Raw genomic sequence first — 18,821 nt, 5'->3', positions numbered from 1 at the left:
TGAAAACATGGTGACACAGTAGAAGGCAGTCCCTTCCTTGAGCTGCATTACTGCTGCCACAGTTTCCAGAGCTCACACCTGCCTTTTTTCTTCCTTTGCAGAAGATGGGATACACTTTTCAAGAAATCCCAATCTTCATATTCATGGGAGTGGTGGGTAAGCGCCCCTATTTAAGCAACACGATAATGTGACTTCCCTGTTTGGGCATTGATCCCTTCTGCAGATGTTACTCTGAGGCTGGGGGGGGGGTGCATGTGGGTCTTGTCCGCCCCCCCCTTTTTTAAAAAAAGAATTAAGTTCCGCCAGTAATGCGTGCCTGACATGCAGCAGCAAATCTGTCATGGTTGATGGCTAGAAAGGAGCTGTGTCTGTTATCAGCCCAAAGGCCATTTTTGTGCATGCAGTCCTTTATCCATGCCTGCCTTTTCACAGGGCAAAACTCCTCTGTGCTCTGTTGACTCCACAATCCTCTGCATTTCTGCAGAGATTCCAGCATCTGGCAAAGAACTTAATTCCTTAATACCTCAGCCCCTGCACTCAATAAAGAATTTTCCTCTGTGGAACTGGGGGGATTTCCTGGCTTACTGTGAGCCCCAGAAGAAGGGGAGATGGAGGGGGAAAGCCATGACCCTATGTCTGGGGTGGGGGTAGGATTTTCCTGATCTAACAGCAGAGTGGAAATGTAGAAGATACCCTTTGCAAAACTGTTCTCCACCTTGTCTTCATCCCAGTCAGATGCATCATTTCCACACAGCTGCCCCAAAGAGAGAGTTATGGGATTTCTGCAACCTCCACTGCTAATTTCCTGATTTGTGTGGTTTTGAGCGGCTGGTTCTCTGACTCCATCAAGGCCTATTGTCAGGTGTTTTTCTTCTTCCTGGCTGCAGGTGGAGTTCTCGGAGCCATGTTCAACGCCTTGAACTACTGGCTGACGATGTTCCGAATCAGGTAAAAACCCTGGCAGAAGGCAACCTGGAATATGTTGTTGTTTAGTCGTATCTGACTCTTCGTGACCCCTGGACCAGAGCACACCAGGCACTCCTGTCTTCCATTGCCTCCCGCAGTTTGGTCAGATTCATGTTTGTAGCTTCCAGAACACTGTCCAACTATCTCGTCCTCTGCCGTCCCCTTCTCCTTGCGCCCTCCATCTTTCCCAGCATCAGGGTCTTTTCCAGGGAGTCTTCTCTTCTCATGAGGTGGCCAAAGTATTGGAACCTCAGCTTCAGGATCTGTCCTTCCAGTGAGCACTCAGGGCTGATTTCCTTCAGAATGGAGAGGTTTGATCTTCTTGCAGTCCATGGGACTCTCAAGAGTCTCCTCCAGCACCAGAATTCAAAAGCATCCATTCTTCGGTGATCAGCCTTCTTTATGGTCCAGCTCTCACTTCCATACATCACTACTGGGAAAACCATGGCTTTAACCTGAAAAATAACAAGCAGCAAACTTCAGACCCAGGGCAAGGACTGGAGTAAAACCCATTGCAGAATGGCTCAACCCAACTGCTGCACATCCAACAATGGATGCCTCTTTAAAAGGCTTTGCATTTCAGCTTTTGACAGCGCCGGGCCCTGCCTTTTGAAACAGGGTTCGGAGCTTAGCTCCATTCACAGGCGTTGCTGAGCTGAGCCACCCAGAATTTGGCTGAACCAGCATTTCAGAGCCTGCTTCACATTCCTGCCTGGGTGTTTGTTTGAGCCGGAAACCTGCGATAGTACTTTTCGTTTGCGTTCTTCTTTTTTTATAAAGTCTGGCATGCTTCTGCCTTTGTCAGGCCTCTGCTTATTTCCCCAGATGGCTTTCCTTTTGGGGCAAGGGTTTGCCTTTACGGGAGCAAATGAGCTCAGTTCTGCAGCCGCCCACCTCGCTGGAAAGCAGCCAGGTCTGGAGAAAGGCCATCTTAATTTTTAGCTAAAGGAAACAACCGAAGTCCCTGGGCAGGAACTCCTTTTTAGGACTTACAGTTCTGGGTCTGTGTGGTGTGTGTGTGTGTGTGTACCTGCTGGAAACAGATGGAATGAATCACAGGCTGCCACTCATCTCCTTAACTCAGTTTTATTTTTATTATTGCATTTACATCTCAACTCTCCTCCAAGGAGCTCCAGGTGAGATGCACACACCTCTCCCCCCTTATTTATTCCCCAGAACAACCCTGTGAGGTTTGTTAGGCTGAGGGTCATTGACTGGCCCCAAGGTCACCCAGTGACTGATGGAGGATGCTCCTATCTCGCCAGTCTCGAAGCAAGATCCAGTTGGCTTCCATATTTGGAATTGGAAAATAATAATTTAATATTTATACCCCACCCATCTGACTGGGCCTCCCCAGCCACTCTGGGCGGCTTCCAACCAAATATCAAAAACAATACCGCGTCAGACATTAAAAACTTCCCTAAACAGGGCTGCCTTCAGGTGTCCTTTAAAAGTAAAATAGTTGTTTATTACCTTGACGTCTGCTGGGAGGGCATTCCACAGGGCCCTCTGCCTGGTTCCCTGTAAGCTCACTTCTCGCAGCGAGGGAACAGCCAGAAGGCCATCAGTGCTGGATATTAGTGTCTGGGCTGGATGATGGGAGAAGGGGCTGCCATCTTGTCCGTTGCTTCAGGTGGCAAAATGCATTGGGCCGGCCTTGCTCCCTAACCCTATTGTGTTTTTTCTTTTCTTCAAACTCCCCAGGTATATCCACCGGCCGTGCCTGCAGGTCATCGAGGCCATGCTGGTGGGCGCTGTGACAGCGGCTGTGGCCTTTGTCATGATCTACACCTCGGCAGACTGCCAGCCCCTGCAAGGCAGCGGCATGGCCTACTCGCTCCAGGTGGGAAACGAGCGACAGAGGGGGACTGTGGGAGCCACCTGCCTCCCAGAATGGATGACTTTGGGCAGCGGGGGCTTGAGGCAGGAGAGAAGTGGAGGCAGGTCCATCTCACCTAGTTCAGTCTTCCGTCAACCAGACCCCACATGCCTCTCTCTTTGCTCACAAAAAGGAAATGAGTTTCCTTCAGCTTCGTCTCAACACTGTGCCCTTAAAGCACTTTCTTTCCCTCAAAGAATTTTGGGGATTGTGAGTTTTTTTAATAATAATAATAATACAGTGGTGCCTCGTAAGACGAAAAGAATCCGTTCCGCAAGTCTCTTCATCTTGCAAAGCAAGCCCATTAGCGGCTTAGCGGATCAGCTGATAAGCGGCTTAGCGGATCTGCTGATAAGTGGCTTAGCGGATCTGCTGATAAGCGGCTTAGCGGATCAGCCGTTAAGCGGCTTAGCGGATCAGCCGTTAAGCGGCTTAGCGGATCAGCCGTTAAGCGGCTTAGCGGATCAGCCGATAAGCGGCTTAGCGGATCAGCTGATAAGCGGCTTAGCGGCTCAGCTGACAAGCGGCTTAGCGGCTCAGCCGATAAGCGGCTTAGCGGATCAGCCGTTAAGCGGCTTAGCGGCTCAGCTGTTAAGCGGCTTAGCGGATCAGCTGATTAGCGGCTTAGCGGCTTAGTGGATCTGCTGATAAGCGGCTTAGCGGCTTAGCGGATCTGCTGATAAGCGGCTTAGCGGCTCAGCCGATAAGCGGCTTAGTGGATCAGCTGTTAAGCGGCTTAGCGGATCAGCTGTTAAGCGGCTTAGCGGCTCAGCTGACAAGCGGCTTAGCGGCTCAGCTGATAAGCGGCTTAGCGGATCAGCCGTTAAGCGGCTCAGCGGCTCAGCTGTTAAGCGGCTTAGCGGATCAGCTGATTAGCGGCTTAGCGGCTTAGTGGATCTGCTGATAAGCGGCTTAGCGGCTTAGCGGATCTGCTGATAAGCGGCTTAGCGGCTCAGCCGATAAGCGGCTTAGTGGATCAGCTGTTAAGCGGCTTAGCGGATCAGCTGATAAGCGGCTTAGCGGCTTAGAAAAAGGGGGGGGGGGACCCACAGGAACGCGCAAGACATTTTCATCTTGCGAAGCAAGCCCATAGGAAATTCGTTTTGCGAAGCACCTCCAAAACGGAAAACCCTTTTGTCTAGCGGGTTTTCCGTCTTGCGAGGCATTCGTCTTGCACGGCACCACTGTAATTTATTTATACTTTGCCCTCCCCGGCCAGAGCCGGGCTCAGAACGGCTAACACCAGTAAAATTAAAGTAAAAACATAATAGGAAAAAAACCACCAATTTAAAATGCAGGTTAAAATGCAATTTAAAATGCAGCCTCATTTTAATAGTAGCCCATAGATCAAAACCATAAGGGTCAGACTGAGTCCAAACCAAAGGCCAGGTGGAACAGCTCTGTCTTGCAGGCCCTGCGGAAAGATGTCAAGTCCCGCAGGGCCCTGGTCTCTTGTAACAGAGCGTTCCACCAAATCGGGCCCAGTACTGAAAAGGCCCTGGCCCTAGTTAAGGGTCTCTGAGAGCGGTAACTCTGCGAGGGCAAACTACAGTGTCCAGAATTCTTTGAAGGCAAAAATGTCTTCCAGATGTGTTTTCAAGGTGCAATGTGTACACATGACTTCAGCCTTCCCCTTGTAGAGCTCGACTGGGAGGAAGATGGCGGATAATACCAGAATTAGTCATCTGCTGCTGTTGTTTTCTGTGGCTCCCCCTGCTGTCCGTCTCCCTGCTTTCAGCCCAATGGGAGGTAGCCACTGTTGGTGAGATGCCGGGCGCATCCAGCTGGCAAAGTTGCGCAGCCGCTGCCCCAGGCAGTGAGCCCAAGTTTGCATGTAGCTTTGGCAAGCAAGACTTTACCTCTCTGGCATCATGCAGAGAAGCTTTTGAAAATGGGTGTGCGTGTTTGGGGCGTGGGGGAACGGCTCTTCCTTTCATAAGTGAGCAGCGCTTTTACAAGAGAACAGCAGGCTGGTACACACATTTGTGATTTGATAACACCCCTGGGCTTATTTGCAAGTCCTTCTCAAGCCAAATCTCTGAGCTGTTCCCTGCCCCAGATGTTAAACGGCTCAGGACCGCAATACCTCAAGGACCGCCTCTTTCCATATGAACCTACCCGGACCCTGAGATCATCTTCTGAGGCCCTCCTTTGTGTGCCTCTTCCTCGAGAGGTCTGGAGGGTGGCAACACGAGAACAGGGCCTTCTCTGCAGTGGCTCCCTGTCTGTGGAACGCTCTCCCCAGGGAAGTTCGCCTGGCACCTTCATTATACACCCTTAGGCGCCAGGCAAAAATGTTCCTTTTCAACCAGGCCTTTGGTTGTTCTGTTTGACATCCTACACCCTTTTAAAATGTGGCTCTTTTGGGGGGGTTGTTATTGGGTTGTTGTTTTTATTCTGATTATATATGTTGTGATCTTTTCTGTGAACCGCCCTGAGACCTCCGGGTATAGGGTTGTATAATGATGATGATGATGGGAAGCAGTTGGCGCTGTGGGTTAAAACACAGAGCCTCTTGGGCTTGCCGATCAGAAGGTCGGTGGTTCGAATCCCCGCAACGGGGTGAGCTCCCATTGTTCAGTCCCAGCTCCTGCCAACCTAGCAGTTCGAAAGCACAAAGTGCAAGTAGATAAATAGGTACCGTTCCGGCGGGAAGGTAAACGGTCTTTCCGTACACTGCTCTGATTTGCCAGAAGCGGCTTAGACCTGGAAGCTGTACGCCGGCTCCCTCGGCCAGTAAAGCGAGATGAGCGCCGCAACCCCAGAGTTGGCCACGACTGGACCTAATGGTCAGAGGTCCCTTTACCTTGAATGATGATGATGATGATCATAATTGAATCCAGTGCTCGTAAAGCAGTTATATAATGGAACAGTGGCCTGTGGTGTTGGATCCCGCTTCTTTTTCCTTTTCCTTTGTTTCTTTTTCTTTTTACTGCGCCTGCAATAACACGACTTCTCCTCTCCCTGCCAGCTCTTCTGTCCTGATGGCGAATACAACTCTATGGCTGCCGCCTTCTTCAACACGCCAGAGAAGAGTGTCGTCCGCCTTTTTCATGACCCCCCAGGTTGGTTGCTCCCCAACTAGCAGCGTCCACCCATCGCCAGTCGATGGGGGGACGTGTTCTTCCTGATATTCTAAAGCACTGTTGGCTAGGTCCTGTCTCGGGGGGCCTAAATCCAGCTCCACGACCAGCAAATTTTATTCCCCCCTCCCAACAAGACCCCACTGATTTTGGTGACAGTATGTTTAGATAGATAGACAGAAAAACAATAATTATCTATCTATCTATCTATCTATCTATCTATCATCTATCTATCTATCTATCATCTATCTATCTTCTGAGCACAGTCTTTCCCCCCAAATTATTTTTATTGGTTTTCCAATTTTTTACAAAACAAACCAAATTACCTAATTTAATGCAATTTCTTTTTTAAAAAAATCAGGTTTCCTGCTCCTTTTGCAAACATATGTCCACCTTTTTCCTCCTGTAGCCACACCAACTCTTCATTAATATCCATTTCATCCAAAAAAAATAAAAAAATAAAAAAAAATATCCATTTCATCCTTCACTTCTTGTTGTCCATTCCTATAGCGACCCCTTTTACAGTCTTTATGGGTCAAAACCAGCACTTTTTTGTATTCGAGGTGCGTTTCATTTGCTTTTAAATTGTATTCTTTCCCAACCTGCCTGGCCCTTCCTTGCACTCATCCGAAGAAGGAGAGCTCTCTCCAGCTCTGTGGGAGATGCAACTTGTTCCATCGCTTAATCTGCTCCTACAGTTAATGAGTCTCTTCTCCTTCCTCCCGCCCCCTCCAAACGTTTAGCCTAAATGTGCATTCCTGAAATCTAAAACGGGACGGCAGGGGGCTTGCAACAGTCCTTGGCTTTCCTCCTTTCTAAAGGCTTTACCTGATGTTCCTGTGGCAGAGGAGCCGGATGAAGGAATTGAACTTTCTTTTCACAGTACCCTAGAGCCCAGCCTGGGATTTGTTCCCAAGTCCATGGAGCTGCCCTAGCAAGTATTATGACAGGGAAGGTTAGGGCGATTTGGACCTGTTTTAGATGTATTGTGATACAGTCGTACCTTGCAAGTCGAACGGAATCCGTTCCGGAAGTCCGCTTGACTTCCAAAACGTTCAGAAACTCCTGCAGCCAATCGGAAGCCACGCTTGCGAAAATCATTTGAAAACCGGAACACTCACTTCCGGGTTTCAAACGTTCGGAAGCTGATTTGTTCAGGAGCCAAGGCATTTGAGATCCAAAGATATGACTGTATTTTATGCATTGTGACTTGCAGTTATTTTTTATTGATCGTAGTTCAGTAATTATTGTAACTGTTAAGAGTGGATTTCTGTTTAAGTATTATTTGTCGATATTTTGAGAGTTAATGTCATTGTGTTTCCCAAACTTGGGTCTCAGTTTTGGACTACAGTTCCCATAACCCCTGACCACTGGTCCTACAACTCACTGATGGGAGTTGTAGTCCAAAACCAGCTAGAGACCCATGTTTGGGAAACATGGCTTTAACCTAATTTTTGGAACCAGGAAAAACCCAAAGATGGCTCTTGAGACCTGTTTTTTTGAGGGGATAAAATGCATACCCCCTGTAATAAAGTGGGAGCACCCTGCCCCATTGTTGAGCAAATCTTGCTGCTGGTTCCAGGTTGTGGGGAGTGATGCTCTTTGCTCTCCCTCTTAGGCACGTACGACCCCATGACTTTGGGGCTGTTCACCTTGATGTACTTCTTCCTGGCTTGTTGGACCTACGGGCTAACCGTTTCGGCAGGTGTCTTCATCCCCTCCCTGCTGATCGGGGCTGCCTGGGGCCGCCTGTTTGGCATCTCTCTCTCCTACATGACCAGCGGCTGGGTAAGTTCCCCTCACCTTGTGGTCTCGATCCTCTCTCCCCACCCGCCCACTCCATTACGGTCTGAAGAACCTTTGCTGAAAACAAGCCCCTGGTTTTCACGGATGGGAAGGGAGCTGGGGAGACGGAGGGCATTTGATCTTAGCCAGGAAGAAGAAGTGGAAGCCTTTCAGCTCCGAGGGCCTTCTGGCAGTTCCCTCACTGTGAGAAGTGAGGTTACAGGGAACCAGGCAAAGCGTCTTCTCAGTAGTGGTCGCCATCTTCTTATCTGGTGATTCCTCGTAGCCAAGTAAGATTGTCTTCCATGAAAACAGTTTTAAAAGTGAGTCCATAAGTGACTGTGGAGGCTGATTCTGGATCCACACATCCTTCCACAGTGGGGACAGAGGTTTCCGGGCGGGAGTTGATCACGATGAGGGTTTGCCAAGTGTGCCTTCCCCTTTCCTCCTGAGTTTGAGCGTCTTCAAAGCACCTTTGGCAAAGCTGTTCTCCAATCGGAGCGCCCGCAGGCCAGTGTTTCCCGTTTGCCAGTGTTTACACTACATTTTTTGAGAGAGTCTTTGAACCCCTTTTGTTGGCCACCAGCAATTACGCTTTCCATTTTTAAATTCGGAATAGAGCAGTTTCAGCAGTGGTGCCCGCCCCGTGGAATGCCCTCCCATCAGATGTCAAGCCGATCAACAACTATCTGACTTTCAGAAGACATTCTGAAGGCAGCCCTGTACAGAGAGAGTGTTTTTTTAATGCTTGAGGCTTTGTTGTGTTTTTAATATTTTGTTGGGAGCTGCCCACAGTGGTTGGGGCAACCCAGTCAGATGGGCGGCAAGCCAGCCTTCTTCCCCTGGGGGTTCCCCAGCTGGTGCCCCCCTCCCTGTCCCCTGCATCCAGTCTGTCCATGACACCTAATCGTCCCCTTGGCCTACAGATCCACCACCACCAGTGTACGCAAGTAATAATAAATAATATTTTTTTATTTATACTCTGCCCTTCCCGGTTCAGAAAACCGGGCTCAGGGAAGCTAACAACAAATTTAAAACACTTAATTGATGCAACAAAAAACAGCATAAAATACAGTATAAAACGTGAATAACAATAAATTCAGAATTCAAAAATCAGTTTAGGGGGGAAATCCATCCAATAAACATTAGATGATCCCCAGGGCTAGCTTGCTAAGTTAGTCCTATTTGGGCCAGCGAGGAGACCAGGGGAGAATTAGCTGTGGGATCCCAGAGCGGGTAATCTTCGTAAAAAGAGGAGAGGGAGGGAAGGAAGGGGAATAAAAGATCGGGCTAAGTTTAAATTGAAAGCCAGGCGGAATAGCTCTGTCTTACAGGCCCTGCGGAAGGAAGTTAAATCCTGCAGGGCCCTGGTCTCATGGGACAGAGCATTCCACCAGGTTGGAGCCATCACTGAGAAGGCCCTGGCCCTGGTGGAGGATAATTTGGACTTCTTTAGGGCCCGGGACCGCTAAACTATGATTATTCATGGACCTTAAGGTCCTCTGCGGGGCATACCAGGAGAGGCGGTCCCGTAAGTACGAGGGCCCTAAGCCACAAAGGGCTTTAAAGGTCAAAACCAGCATCTTAAACCTTACCCAATACTCCACCGGGAGCCAGTGCAGCTGGTAAAGCACTGGGTGAATAAGCTCCCATGGCAGAGACCCCGTGAGGAGCCTTGCTGCAGCATTCTGCACCCGCTGGAGTTTCTGGGACAGTTTCAAGGGCAGCCCCACGTAGAGCGAATTACAGTAGTCAAGCATGGAGGTGACCGTCGCATGGATCACTGTGGCCAGGTCGGGGCGGGAAAGGAAAGTAGGGGGCAGATGCCATGCCCCAGTTTGTTACTGCTGTTCATGGTGTGAAAGGTCTATTTCTCCAGTGAATGGGGAGGGAGGTGGCCTGGAACTGAGACCCTCCGACCTCCTGCTTAGTCCCGCGATCCTGAGCATTGACTGTTCCTCTCTCTTACGTTGGGGCTTTCAGATCTGGGCCGACCCAGGGAAGTATGCCTTGATGGGAGCCGCGGCACAGCTGGGTGAGTGGTACACATCTGGGGCAGGGAGGAGAAAGGAGTGCAGCTTATTGGGAAGTGGGGAGGTGGGTCTTGTCCCAGTGGGACGGTGCAGGTTAGGCTTTAAGCCTTTAACCGAACTTTCTTTCCTAGGCCCCGTCTGCACCATGCATTTAAGCATCCTCATCTTGCTTTAACCAATCATGGCTCCTTCTGCAAATAATAATAATAACCCTGGGAGTTATGGCTTATAAAGGGATGCTTTGTTAGAAGAATCCTCACAGAGCTGTAATTTCCAAGGTTGGTTTAACACTCAGTTCCTCTACCCAGGGAACTCTGAGACATCTGAAGGCAGCCCTGTATAGGGAAGTTTTTAATGTTTGGTGTGTTTTAAATATTTTGTTGGGAGCCACCCAGAGTGGCTGGGGCAACCAAGGCATATTAATAATGAAATTATATTATATTACCGTATTTTTCCGTGTATGAAACGTCCACCGTGTATAAGACGAATATTTTTTGAGCCCCAAATTAAGAAATAAATTTATTTATATATTTAATTGCAACATTCCGTGTATAAGTCGACCCCCAATTTTAAACTTAAAAAATTTTGGGGGGGAGACAGTCTTATACATGGAAAAATACAGTAGATTAGATTAGATTAGATTAGATTAGATTAGATTAGATTAGATTATAATGAGCTAAATCTGCTTTGTGTCTATTTAGCACAACAATGAGAAACCTCTGGCCTTCCTGCTATCGGACTACAACACCCATCATCCTTGACCATTGGCCACACTGACTGGGGCCGATGGGAGCTGGAGTCCAACCAGCTTTCTCACTGCTGGTTTAGCCATTCAGTCTTTTTTTTTTTTTTTTTTTGAACCTTTTCAGAAAGGGGTTCAGCTTGGTCCTGCTCTTTTAAAACGGCTATGGCGCTAATTATAGGTTTGCTCTGAGGAAGGACAGTAGCTCAGTATGAATAAAAAACCCACGTATTGCATTATTTTGTAGGTCACAGCAGCACGAGGGGAGCTAATGAAATTTAAAGCAGATAACAGGAACCACTCCTCACTGTTTGAAATTAGAAATCAATAACATTAAATAATAATTGGATTCATAAAATCAAAACATATTCCTGTTGAAACATAAAACACATTAAGGCATGTTCTTAAAATAGCACACATTACTTACTGATTTGTGGGCATCTACCTGCCTCGAGGGGACACGGGTGGCGCTGTGGGTTAAACCACAGAGCCTAGGGCTTGCCAATCAGAAGGTCAGCGGTTCGAATCCCCGCAACGGGGTAAGCTCCCGTTGCTCAGTCCTTGCTCCTGCCAACCTAGCAGTTTGAAAGCACGTCAAAGTGCAAGTAGATAAATAGGTACCGCTCTGGCGGGAAGGTAAACGGCGTTTCCGTGCGCTGCTCTGGTTCGCCAGAAGCGGCTAAGTCATGCTGGCCACATGACCCGGAAGCTGGACGCTGGCTCTCTCGGCCAGTAAAGCGAGATGAGCGCCGCAACCCCAGAGTCGGCCATGACTGGACCTAATGGTCAGGGGTCCCTTTACCTTTACCTGCCTCAAGAGACAATGGAGTCAAACCACTGCATTAGCGGGTGCAAGGCTGGACAGTGCCTATGGAGGTCCTGGGCCCATTCTCATGTTGCTACCCTCTGGACTTCTTGAGGAGGAGGAGGCACACGAAGAAGGGTCTCAGCGGATGATCTCAGGGTCCGGGTTGGTTCATATGGGGAGAGGCCATCCTTGAGGTCCAACCCAGTCTTGTCTTCCCAGGAGGCATTGTGAGGATGACGCTCAGCCTGACGGTTATCATGATGGAGGCGACAGGCAACGTCACCTACGGCTTTCCAATCATGCTGGTGCTGATGACGGCCAAGATTGTGGGGGACTATTTTGTCGAGGTGAGGGTCTGCCTGCGGCTGTTGGTCGTGTCGGCCACCTAGAACCTCCCTCTCCAGGGGGACTCTATCACGGAACACCAGTTGCTGGGGGGCAGAATTGCCTCCGCGTCCTGCAGGTGGGCTTCGTGGAGGCCTGGTTGCAGTGGAAAGAGGGTTTCTGGGCTAGATTCCCCTGCCTTGGTCCGACCCAGCAGGGCTGTTCTTGTGACCCAGAGGACAGGACAGGCCTGGAGGCTTTGTATATTCCAAGTTTCGTTCTGCATGGCACTGCTTGGCTCAGCGGTTGGTTGGTTAGCCCGGGGGAAAGGCCGGGTATAATTCTTAACAAATGCATTCTGCCCCAGGAAAGGCCAAGCTCTGTGAACCAGCTACTGTATTAACAAGCCCCCTTGTATAAGACACCCCCTATTTTGGGGGACTCAGAATTAAGAAAATGGGGGAGGGATGCCCAGAGTTGTTGAACTTTTGGGGGGATTGCCCACAGTTTCTGAGCTTTTTTTGGGGGGGGGATGCCCAGAGTTTTTGAGCTTTTCTGGCTGCAACCAATCGCCCAGTCCCCCAGTGTACTGCCCGTGTATAAGACAAGCCCCATTTTTAAACTTTTTTTTTTTTTTTTTGAGTAGTAAAATCTCATCTTATATATTGAAAAGTACGGTAAATCCCGGCACACTTACATCTCTTGATGTGGGAAGAAAAAGCTCTCAGAAATTCTGCTACCTTCCTAGGCTGACAAGCCTCATCTGACGCTCAGATCTTAAGTTCTAGAAACTTATTTAAAAAAAAACAAACTCCTTTAAATTTTAAAATGCAAACTCAAGAGTTATGAAAAGTAGAGTTAGAACAAAGAGAGGTGTTTGCATTTCTTCAGGACATGTAATCATTATAATTGATTTCATGTCATACTTTTCCCATAGCCGTCGAAACACCACTGTATCTTGATACTCCTTACCACAGCCTTCCAAAGTTCGAGCAGTGTGGCTCGACAGAGGCACTGGGCTGGTGCCCTTAAGACGTGATGCTGCCCCAATTTCTCTGGGACTCTCACCTGTTGTCTCCCACCAGGTTTCAGGGTGCATTGGGCTTCTCTAGCGAGCAGCCCTGAATTTAGGTTCAGCATCTCTCATTGCTGCAACCCGTTAAGGAGTACTTGGAGCCAGTGCCGGATTTACGTATAAGCTAAACAAGCTATAGCTTAGGGCCCCTCTCTCTTGGGGGTCCCCCAAAAAATTAAAGGGGAAAAAAACTGGGTGTACATTTCCAAAATATAAGATAAAAAGGAAATAAAATAAAACCTACATACAGCAACAGTGTTTTGTGTTGTGTAGGCTCCTATTATGTAAGTAATGGGCCCCGCATGATAGCCTGCTCCCTAAATATCACTGGTTTGCTCATTTCTATATAAAGGGTGCCTACGTTCTGCATGGACTGGTTGCATGGCAACATGTGCAAATGGCTTTAGATACCTATTAGGTCCATAAATTACCATATAGCATATATTCAACACAAAAACAGCAACAATTTGTTGTAGGCAAAGGGCAGCTGGACATATAAAGGGCCCCATTGCCTTCAGTAGCTTAGGGCCTCATCACACCTCAAATCTGGCCCTGGGTAAGGGTCACCGCCATCGCTCTGCCACTTTAACCTCTAGCTCCGCAAACCAGGAACATTATGCCTGCAGTAGACTACTCACTAGGCAATGCAGCCTTCAGGCTGGGAAGGCTTCCTTAGCCCTGCTGTACATATTACCGTATTGGCCTGAATATAAGCCACACTGTTTTACCAAATTCCAACCGTGAAAAGTTAAAGTGCAGCTTAAATTTGCAAACTTACAAAAATGGGCTTTTACAATATTGCTGCTCAAACAGACATACGGTAAAAGGGAACCAAAAAAATGTTTTATTGTCAAATTGCAAGCTTAAGACTGCTTATCCCATTTGCGGATCCTCTCTCGTACCCATAGGATTTGTTGTTGACAAAGGACAGCTGGGCATATAAAGGGCCCCATTACCTTCAGAAACTTAGGGATAGTCATCAGACCTAAATCTGGCCCTGCCCACCAGATGTGCCCCAGCTCACAGTGTCTTCTCTTTCCAGGGTTTGTATGACATGCACATCCAGCTTCAGAGTGTCCCGTTCCTGCACTGGGAAGCCCCTGTCACATCCCACTCATTTACCGCCAGGTAAGCTAACAGGATCAGGCCGCAGCAGGGTTTGTACGGGTTCTCGGTGTATGGAAAAACCCGCAAGTGCTGCTGGTGGTTTTACTGTTCTTAAATATATCATCCCACCCTACACCAGCAGCAGGGTGGCAACGATTTTAAATCCAGCATTGAAACAAATAACAGTCGCAGGAATCGAGTCCCGAAAGCATGCAACCTGAACCCGACCTTGACAAATTGAGGAGACCTCATTCTTTGTATGTTTTAATCTAGGAAGTTGCCTTATAGCAAGTGAGAACATTGGACCATTAAACTCACTGAGCTTTCAGGCGGGGGATCTTTTCCCAGCCCTGCCTGGGTATGCTGGGAACTGAACCTAGGACCTTATGAGTGCAAGGCATGAGCTCTTAAGACCTTCCTGCAACAGCAAAGCAAGATGCTAGTCTTCATGACGATGAACAAAGGGGCTTGTTTAAAGAGGGAGTGTAGGGGGCCGAGTCAAAAGGCCAGGGTAACAGAGCTGCGTCTTCAGCATTATCTAAAAGCTGTGTACCGGAGAAGCCAGGGGCGCCTCTTTGTGTGTGGAAGGAAATTCCACAGCTAAGGGGGCCACCACAGAGAAGGCCTCACAGCCCACACTCCTCCGCTGTTTGGGCTTTTAACTCTGTGTGTTGTTTCGTTTTTTCCCCCTCTGCAGAGAAGTGATGAGCACCCCGGTGACCTCCCTCCGAAGGATTGAGAAAGTGGGCGTCATTGTGGACATCCTCAGCGATACGTCGTCCAACCACAACGGGTTTCCTGTGGTGGAGAGCATTCCAGGCAGCGATCAGGTAGGGCAGAGGGAACTGACTTGGGTGCCTTGATGTTCGGAACCCTGTTTCTTGGAGAAAAAGTTAGGAAAGGGCCATGCCTCAGCAGAGGGCACCTGATTCTCATGTAGATGGTTCCAGGTCCAGTCTCCAGGTAGGGATGGAAAAAAACCCCAGTTTGACATCTTTGGAAGGCCATTGTTGCCTGCCAGTGTCGACAGTATTGGGCTAGATGGAGCAAAGGTCCGGCTAAGGCAGCCTCCTATGTTTTTTAAGGCCCACTTGCGGAACTTGAGTAAAATGTGTACGTGTGTTCATAAGATGTATTAGGCATTGTCTTATTTATTACATATATGCACTGCCATTGTGTGGTGGCGCTGTGGGTTAAACCACAGAGCCTAGGACTTGCCGATCAGAAGGTCGGCGGTTCGAATCCCCGTAACAGTGTGAACTCCCGTTGCTCGGTCCCTGCTCCTGCCAACCTAGCAGTTTGAAAGCACGTCAAGTGCAAGTAGATAAATAGGTACTGCTCTGGCAGGAAGGTAAACGGCGTTTCTGTGCGCTGCTCTGGTTCACCAGAAGCGGCTTAGTCATGCTGGCCACATGACCCAGAAGCTGTACGCCGGCTCCCTCGGCCAGTAAAGTGAGATGAGCGCCGCAACCCCAGAGTCGGTCACGACTGGACCTAATGGTCAGGGGTCCCTTTAGCCTTACCTTTTATTGTCTCCCAAGGAGCTCAGTGTCCCATTTTAATCTCCCAACAGCCCTGTGTGGTAGGTTAGGCTGAGAGATGGTGATGGGCCCAAGGTCACACACCCAGTGAGCTTCATGGCTGGCTGGCTGGATTCTAACCCTGGTCTCCCAGGTCGTAATGTATTACTCTAACCCCTGCACTACACTGCCTTGCGAAAACAAGCCCCTTCTTTTAGTATCTGTCTCGCGTGCCCACCAGGGCAAGGTAATGACTCTTCAATTTTTTGAGGCACAGGCTGAGTTTGAACCCGTGATCTTTGATTTGCCAAACTGATGCCTTAGCACTTGCCCATCGCTCGTACAGCGTACTTACTGGTTTATAATTTTGAGCAAAGAAAACCACAAAATGACAACAAACCAATTCTGAAATAAGCTCCAGGGGAAACAATAGCAGCAGTCCAGATGTTTAAATGCCTGGTTGTCCTTCCTGGTGTCTAAAATCATGGGGAAAGGATGGGTGGGGAATTGTTGGGGCGGAGAGAGTTCTACACATGAGTAACCCCACTGATAGCCTCTCTCCTTGCAGGCAGCGGGACTGCGAGGCCTGATCCTGCGCTCCCAGCTGATTGTTCTCTTGAAGCACAAGGTGAGGGCCGCAGCTAAGTCACAGAGCATCTCCTCTGGCACGTTTCAGTTTCTTTTGCTGTTAAGTTTAATGTTTTTAACGACTATTACCGATAATTTGAATATATCTCAGAAGCCGCTTGGCGTTCTTCCCTATAATCAAGGGGTATATAAATTTGGTTAAATGAAAACAAACAAGCAAAGCACCGCAGGGAATGGGGAACCTGGTCCCCCTCCAGATGTTGTTGGACTACAGTTCCCATCAGCACCAGCCAGCGTGGTCAGGATGATGGGAGGTGTAGTCCAGCAACATCTGGATTGGGGCGCAGGTTCCCCACTCCTGCTCTGCTGCCAGACCGGTTGGATTCTCTGGGTTGTATGCGACTTAAAGGCACTGCATGAGCAAAATGATTCTTCTGCTTGTGGTGGCGGAGCTCCCCCCTTTCCTCTGCACACCCCTCAACCCATCTACTCTTGGGGTTCCCCCCAACCCTCCAGAACAGATGGGGGGGTGTGATGTGGGGAGGCAGAAGGGAATATCCAGTGTGCAAACAGAAGTCGCAAGAACATAAGGCAGCCTTTCTCAACCTGTGGGTCCCCAGATGTTGTTGAACTACAACTCCCATCACCCCTAGCTAGCAAGGCCAGAGCTCAGGGATGATGGGAGTTGTAGTCCAACAACATCTGGGGACCCACAGGTTGAGAACCGCTGACGTAAGGGGAGCCCTGTGGATCTGGCCCAAGAGCTCACCTAGTCCAGCATCCTGATCTCACTGTGGTCGACGAGATGCCTGTCGGAAACCCCCGAACACAAGGGCCCTCTCCTCTCCTGCGATTCCCAGCAAGCAATAGTTAGAAGAATTGCTGCCTCCGATTATGGAAACAGATCATAGCAATGATGGGCAGTAGCCTTCCATGGATGTGCCCAGTTTGTTCTTGTTCTTATGTATTTTTGGTGTTTTTATCTTGCCTTTTTATGGAGTGTGCAGCCCCAAGATCTATGGATGAAGGACGGTATGCAAGTTTAAATAATAATAATAATAATAATAATAATAATAATAATAATAATATAAAAAACCCATCCACGTTGGTGGCCATCACTGTCTCCCTGCGAGAGAGCGTCCCGTAGCTGTAACAACAACAAACAGCAACAACAATTTTATTAAAATTGTATACCACCCTTTATCCGTAGATCTCGGGGCAGTTCACAGCATAAAATTACAATATAAAAAAACACAAAATGCATAATAAAAAAAGACCAAAAACAAACAAATAAGCCCCTCTCCTGCAATACATTGACATCCGATGCCCCTTTTTAAATCAGCTCGAGGCCTGGCTGAAGAGGAACGTTTTCGCCTAATCCAACATTTGTTTTCAAGTCGCGGTGCGGTTGGAGTCAACTCTCTCTGCAGGATGGGAGGGACCCCCAGGGAAGAGGGCAGCAAGCAGGGGCTAGCGGGCATCCCCGTCCGTATGCCCCGTGCCCCACCACCACCATGCCTCACCCCTTCTAGGTCTTTGTGGAGAGAGCCAACCTGTCTTTGGTGCAGCGGCGGCTGAAGCTGAAGGACTTCCGGGACGCCTACCCCCGCTTCCCCCCCATCCAGTCGATCCACGTCTCCCAGGACGAGCGCGAGTGCATGATGGACCTGACCGAATTCATGAACCCCTCGCCTTACACCGTGCCCTTGGTAGGACCGGGTTGGGGGCGGCAACGTCTATTGCTTTGAAGGCATTTTGAGGGAGGGAGGGATGCTGCTGGTGACGAGGGCTTCCTCATCCCATAACAGCATCCTGGGTTGTTTCCATTTTACTGGGGCGGGGGGGGGGACACGACTCATTGCCTTCCTCTTGTCTAATACGATTTCCCCCGTTTGCAGGAAGCCACCCTAACGAGAGTTTACAAGTTGTTCCGGGCCCTGGGCTTGCGCCACCTCGTGGTGGTGGATAATCATAACCAGGTGAGTCAGGGGCTGGACTGAGGAGGAATGGTAGAGGCCTCTTCTTCTGAACCTTCCCAAGAACAGTATAGATTTAGAACAGTGGTTTGCAGAAGGGCATAGTTCAGAGGCTGCAGAGGGGAGAAGCTGGGAAATACTGGGAGAGGAACAGCAGGAAGAAGAAGAAGAAACAGCAGGGGAGAGGAAGCTGACAGACTCAGTGTCCTTGGAGAGCATTCCTGACCACCACCCCTCTCAGGACCAGGCGGGCATTGAAAGTAGTAGAAGAGAAGGCTCAGAGGCAGAAAGCTCAGATTAGCTATCGCAGGGATGACGTAGAATAGGAGAGATGGAGGGGGTGGGACTTTATTCGGAGCAATGTCATTATTTTAGGGAGGCTGCATTTCTTTGTATCTCTCTGTGAACTGTGGAATAAATTACTTGGTAAGAACTCCTCTTGTTTATCTCCTTGCTGGCTGACACCAGGGGAGGGATCAGATTCCCTGAAGCCTGACACCCAGTGGCAGAGCTCACTTTTTGCATGGGGAGGGTCCCAGGTTTGAGTCCCTGTATTTCCAGGTAGGGTTGGGGAAGACCCTCTCTGTTGGGGATCCTGGACAGCTGGGCTAGATAGACCAGTAGTCTGACCCAGGTATTAATGTAGCCTTTTGTCTTCTTTACATTTTTTACATTATTATTATTATTATTATTATTATTATTATTATTATTATTTCCTAATGAATTGATTACAGTGGATACTCGGGTTGCGAACGTGATCCGTGCAGGAAGCACGTTCGCAACCCACAGCTGTGTGTCTGCGCATGTGCGGGTTGCAATTCGGCGCTTCTGTGCATGCGCAAAGTGTGATCGCTGAAGCCCGGAAGTAACCCGTTTCAGTACTTCCGGGTTTCGGTGGTCCATAACCTGAAAAAATGCAAACTGAAGTGTCTGTA

At 49.0% G+C, this 18,821-nt stretch overlaps 1 protein-coding gene across 2 annotated transcripts in view; it reads left to right on the top strand.

Annotated features, from left to right (window-relative positions):
* Window positions 1–18,821, top strand: part of CLCN7 (chloride voltage-gated channel 7) — a 41,098-nt gene that overhangs the window by 18,909 nt on the left and 3,368 nt on the right. For both annotated transcript variants that reach the window (XR_013833141.1, XM_079953768.1), the window contains exons 13-24: window positions 102–156; window positions 888–948; window positions 2,671–2,809; window positions 5,817–5,910; window positions 7,547–7,716; window positions 9,697–9,748; window positions 11,516–11,643; window positions 13,738–13,823; window positions 14,500–14,632; window positions 15,891–15,950; window positions 17,443–17,619; window positions 17,809–17,889. Coding sequence is in view for 1 of the 2 variants with exons in the window: in XM_079953768.1 (XP_079809894.1) it covers window positions 102–156; window positions 888–948; window positions 2,671–2,809; window positions 5,817–5,910; window positions 7,547–7,716; window positions 9,697–9,748; window positions 11,516–11,643; window positions 13,738–13,823; window positions 14,500–14,632; window positions 15,891–15,950; window positions 17,443–17,619; window positions 17,809–17,889 (1,236 nt within the window). In the remaining variant the exon portion in view is untranslated. The remainder of the gene's footprint in view (window positions 1–101; window positions 157–887; window positions 949–2,670; window positions 2,810–5,816; window positions 5,911–7,546; window positions 7,717–9,696; window positions 9,749–11,515; window positions 11,644–13,737; window positions 13,824–14,499; window positions 14,633–15,890; window positions 15,951–17,442; window positions 17,620–17,808; window positions 17,890–18,821) is intronic.

Source organism: Podarcis cretensis (genome assembly GCF_951804945.1).
Source record: "Podarcis cretensis genome assembly, chromosome: 14".
NCBI classification, from domain to species: domain Eukaryota; kingdom Metazoa; phylum Chordata; class Lepidosauria; order Squamata; family Lacertidae; genus Podarcis; species Podarcis cretensis.
The sequence above is the reverse complement of the archived record's forward strand: the minus strand, read 5'-3'. Positions and strand labels throughout refer to the sequence as shown.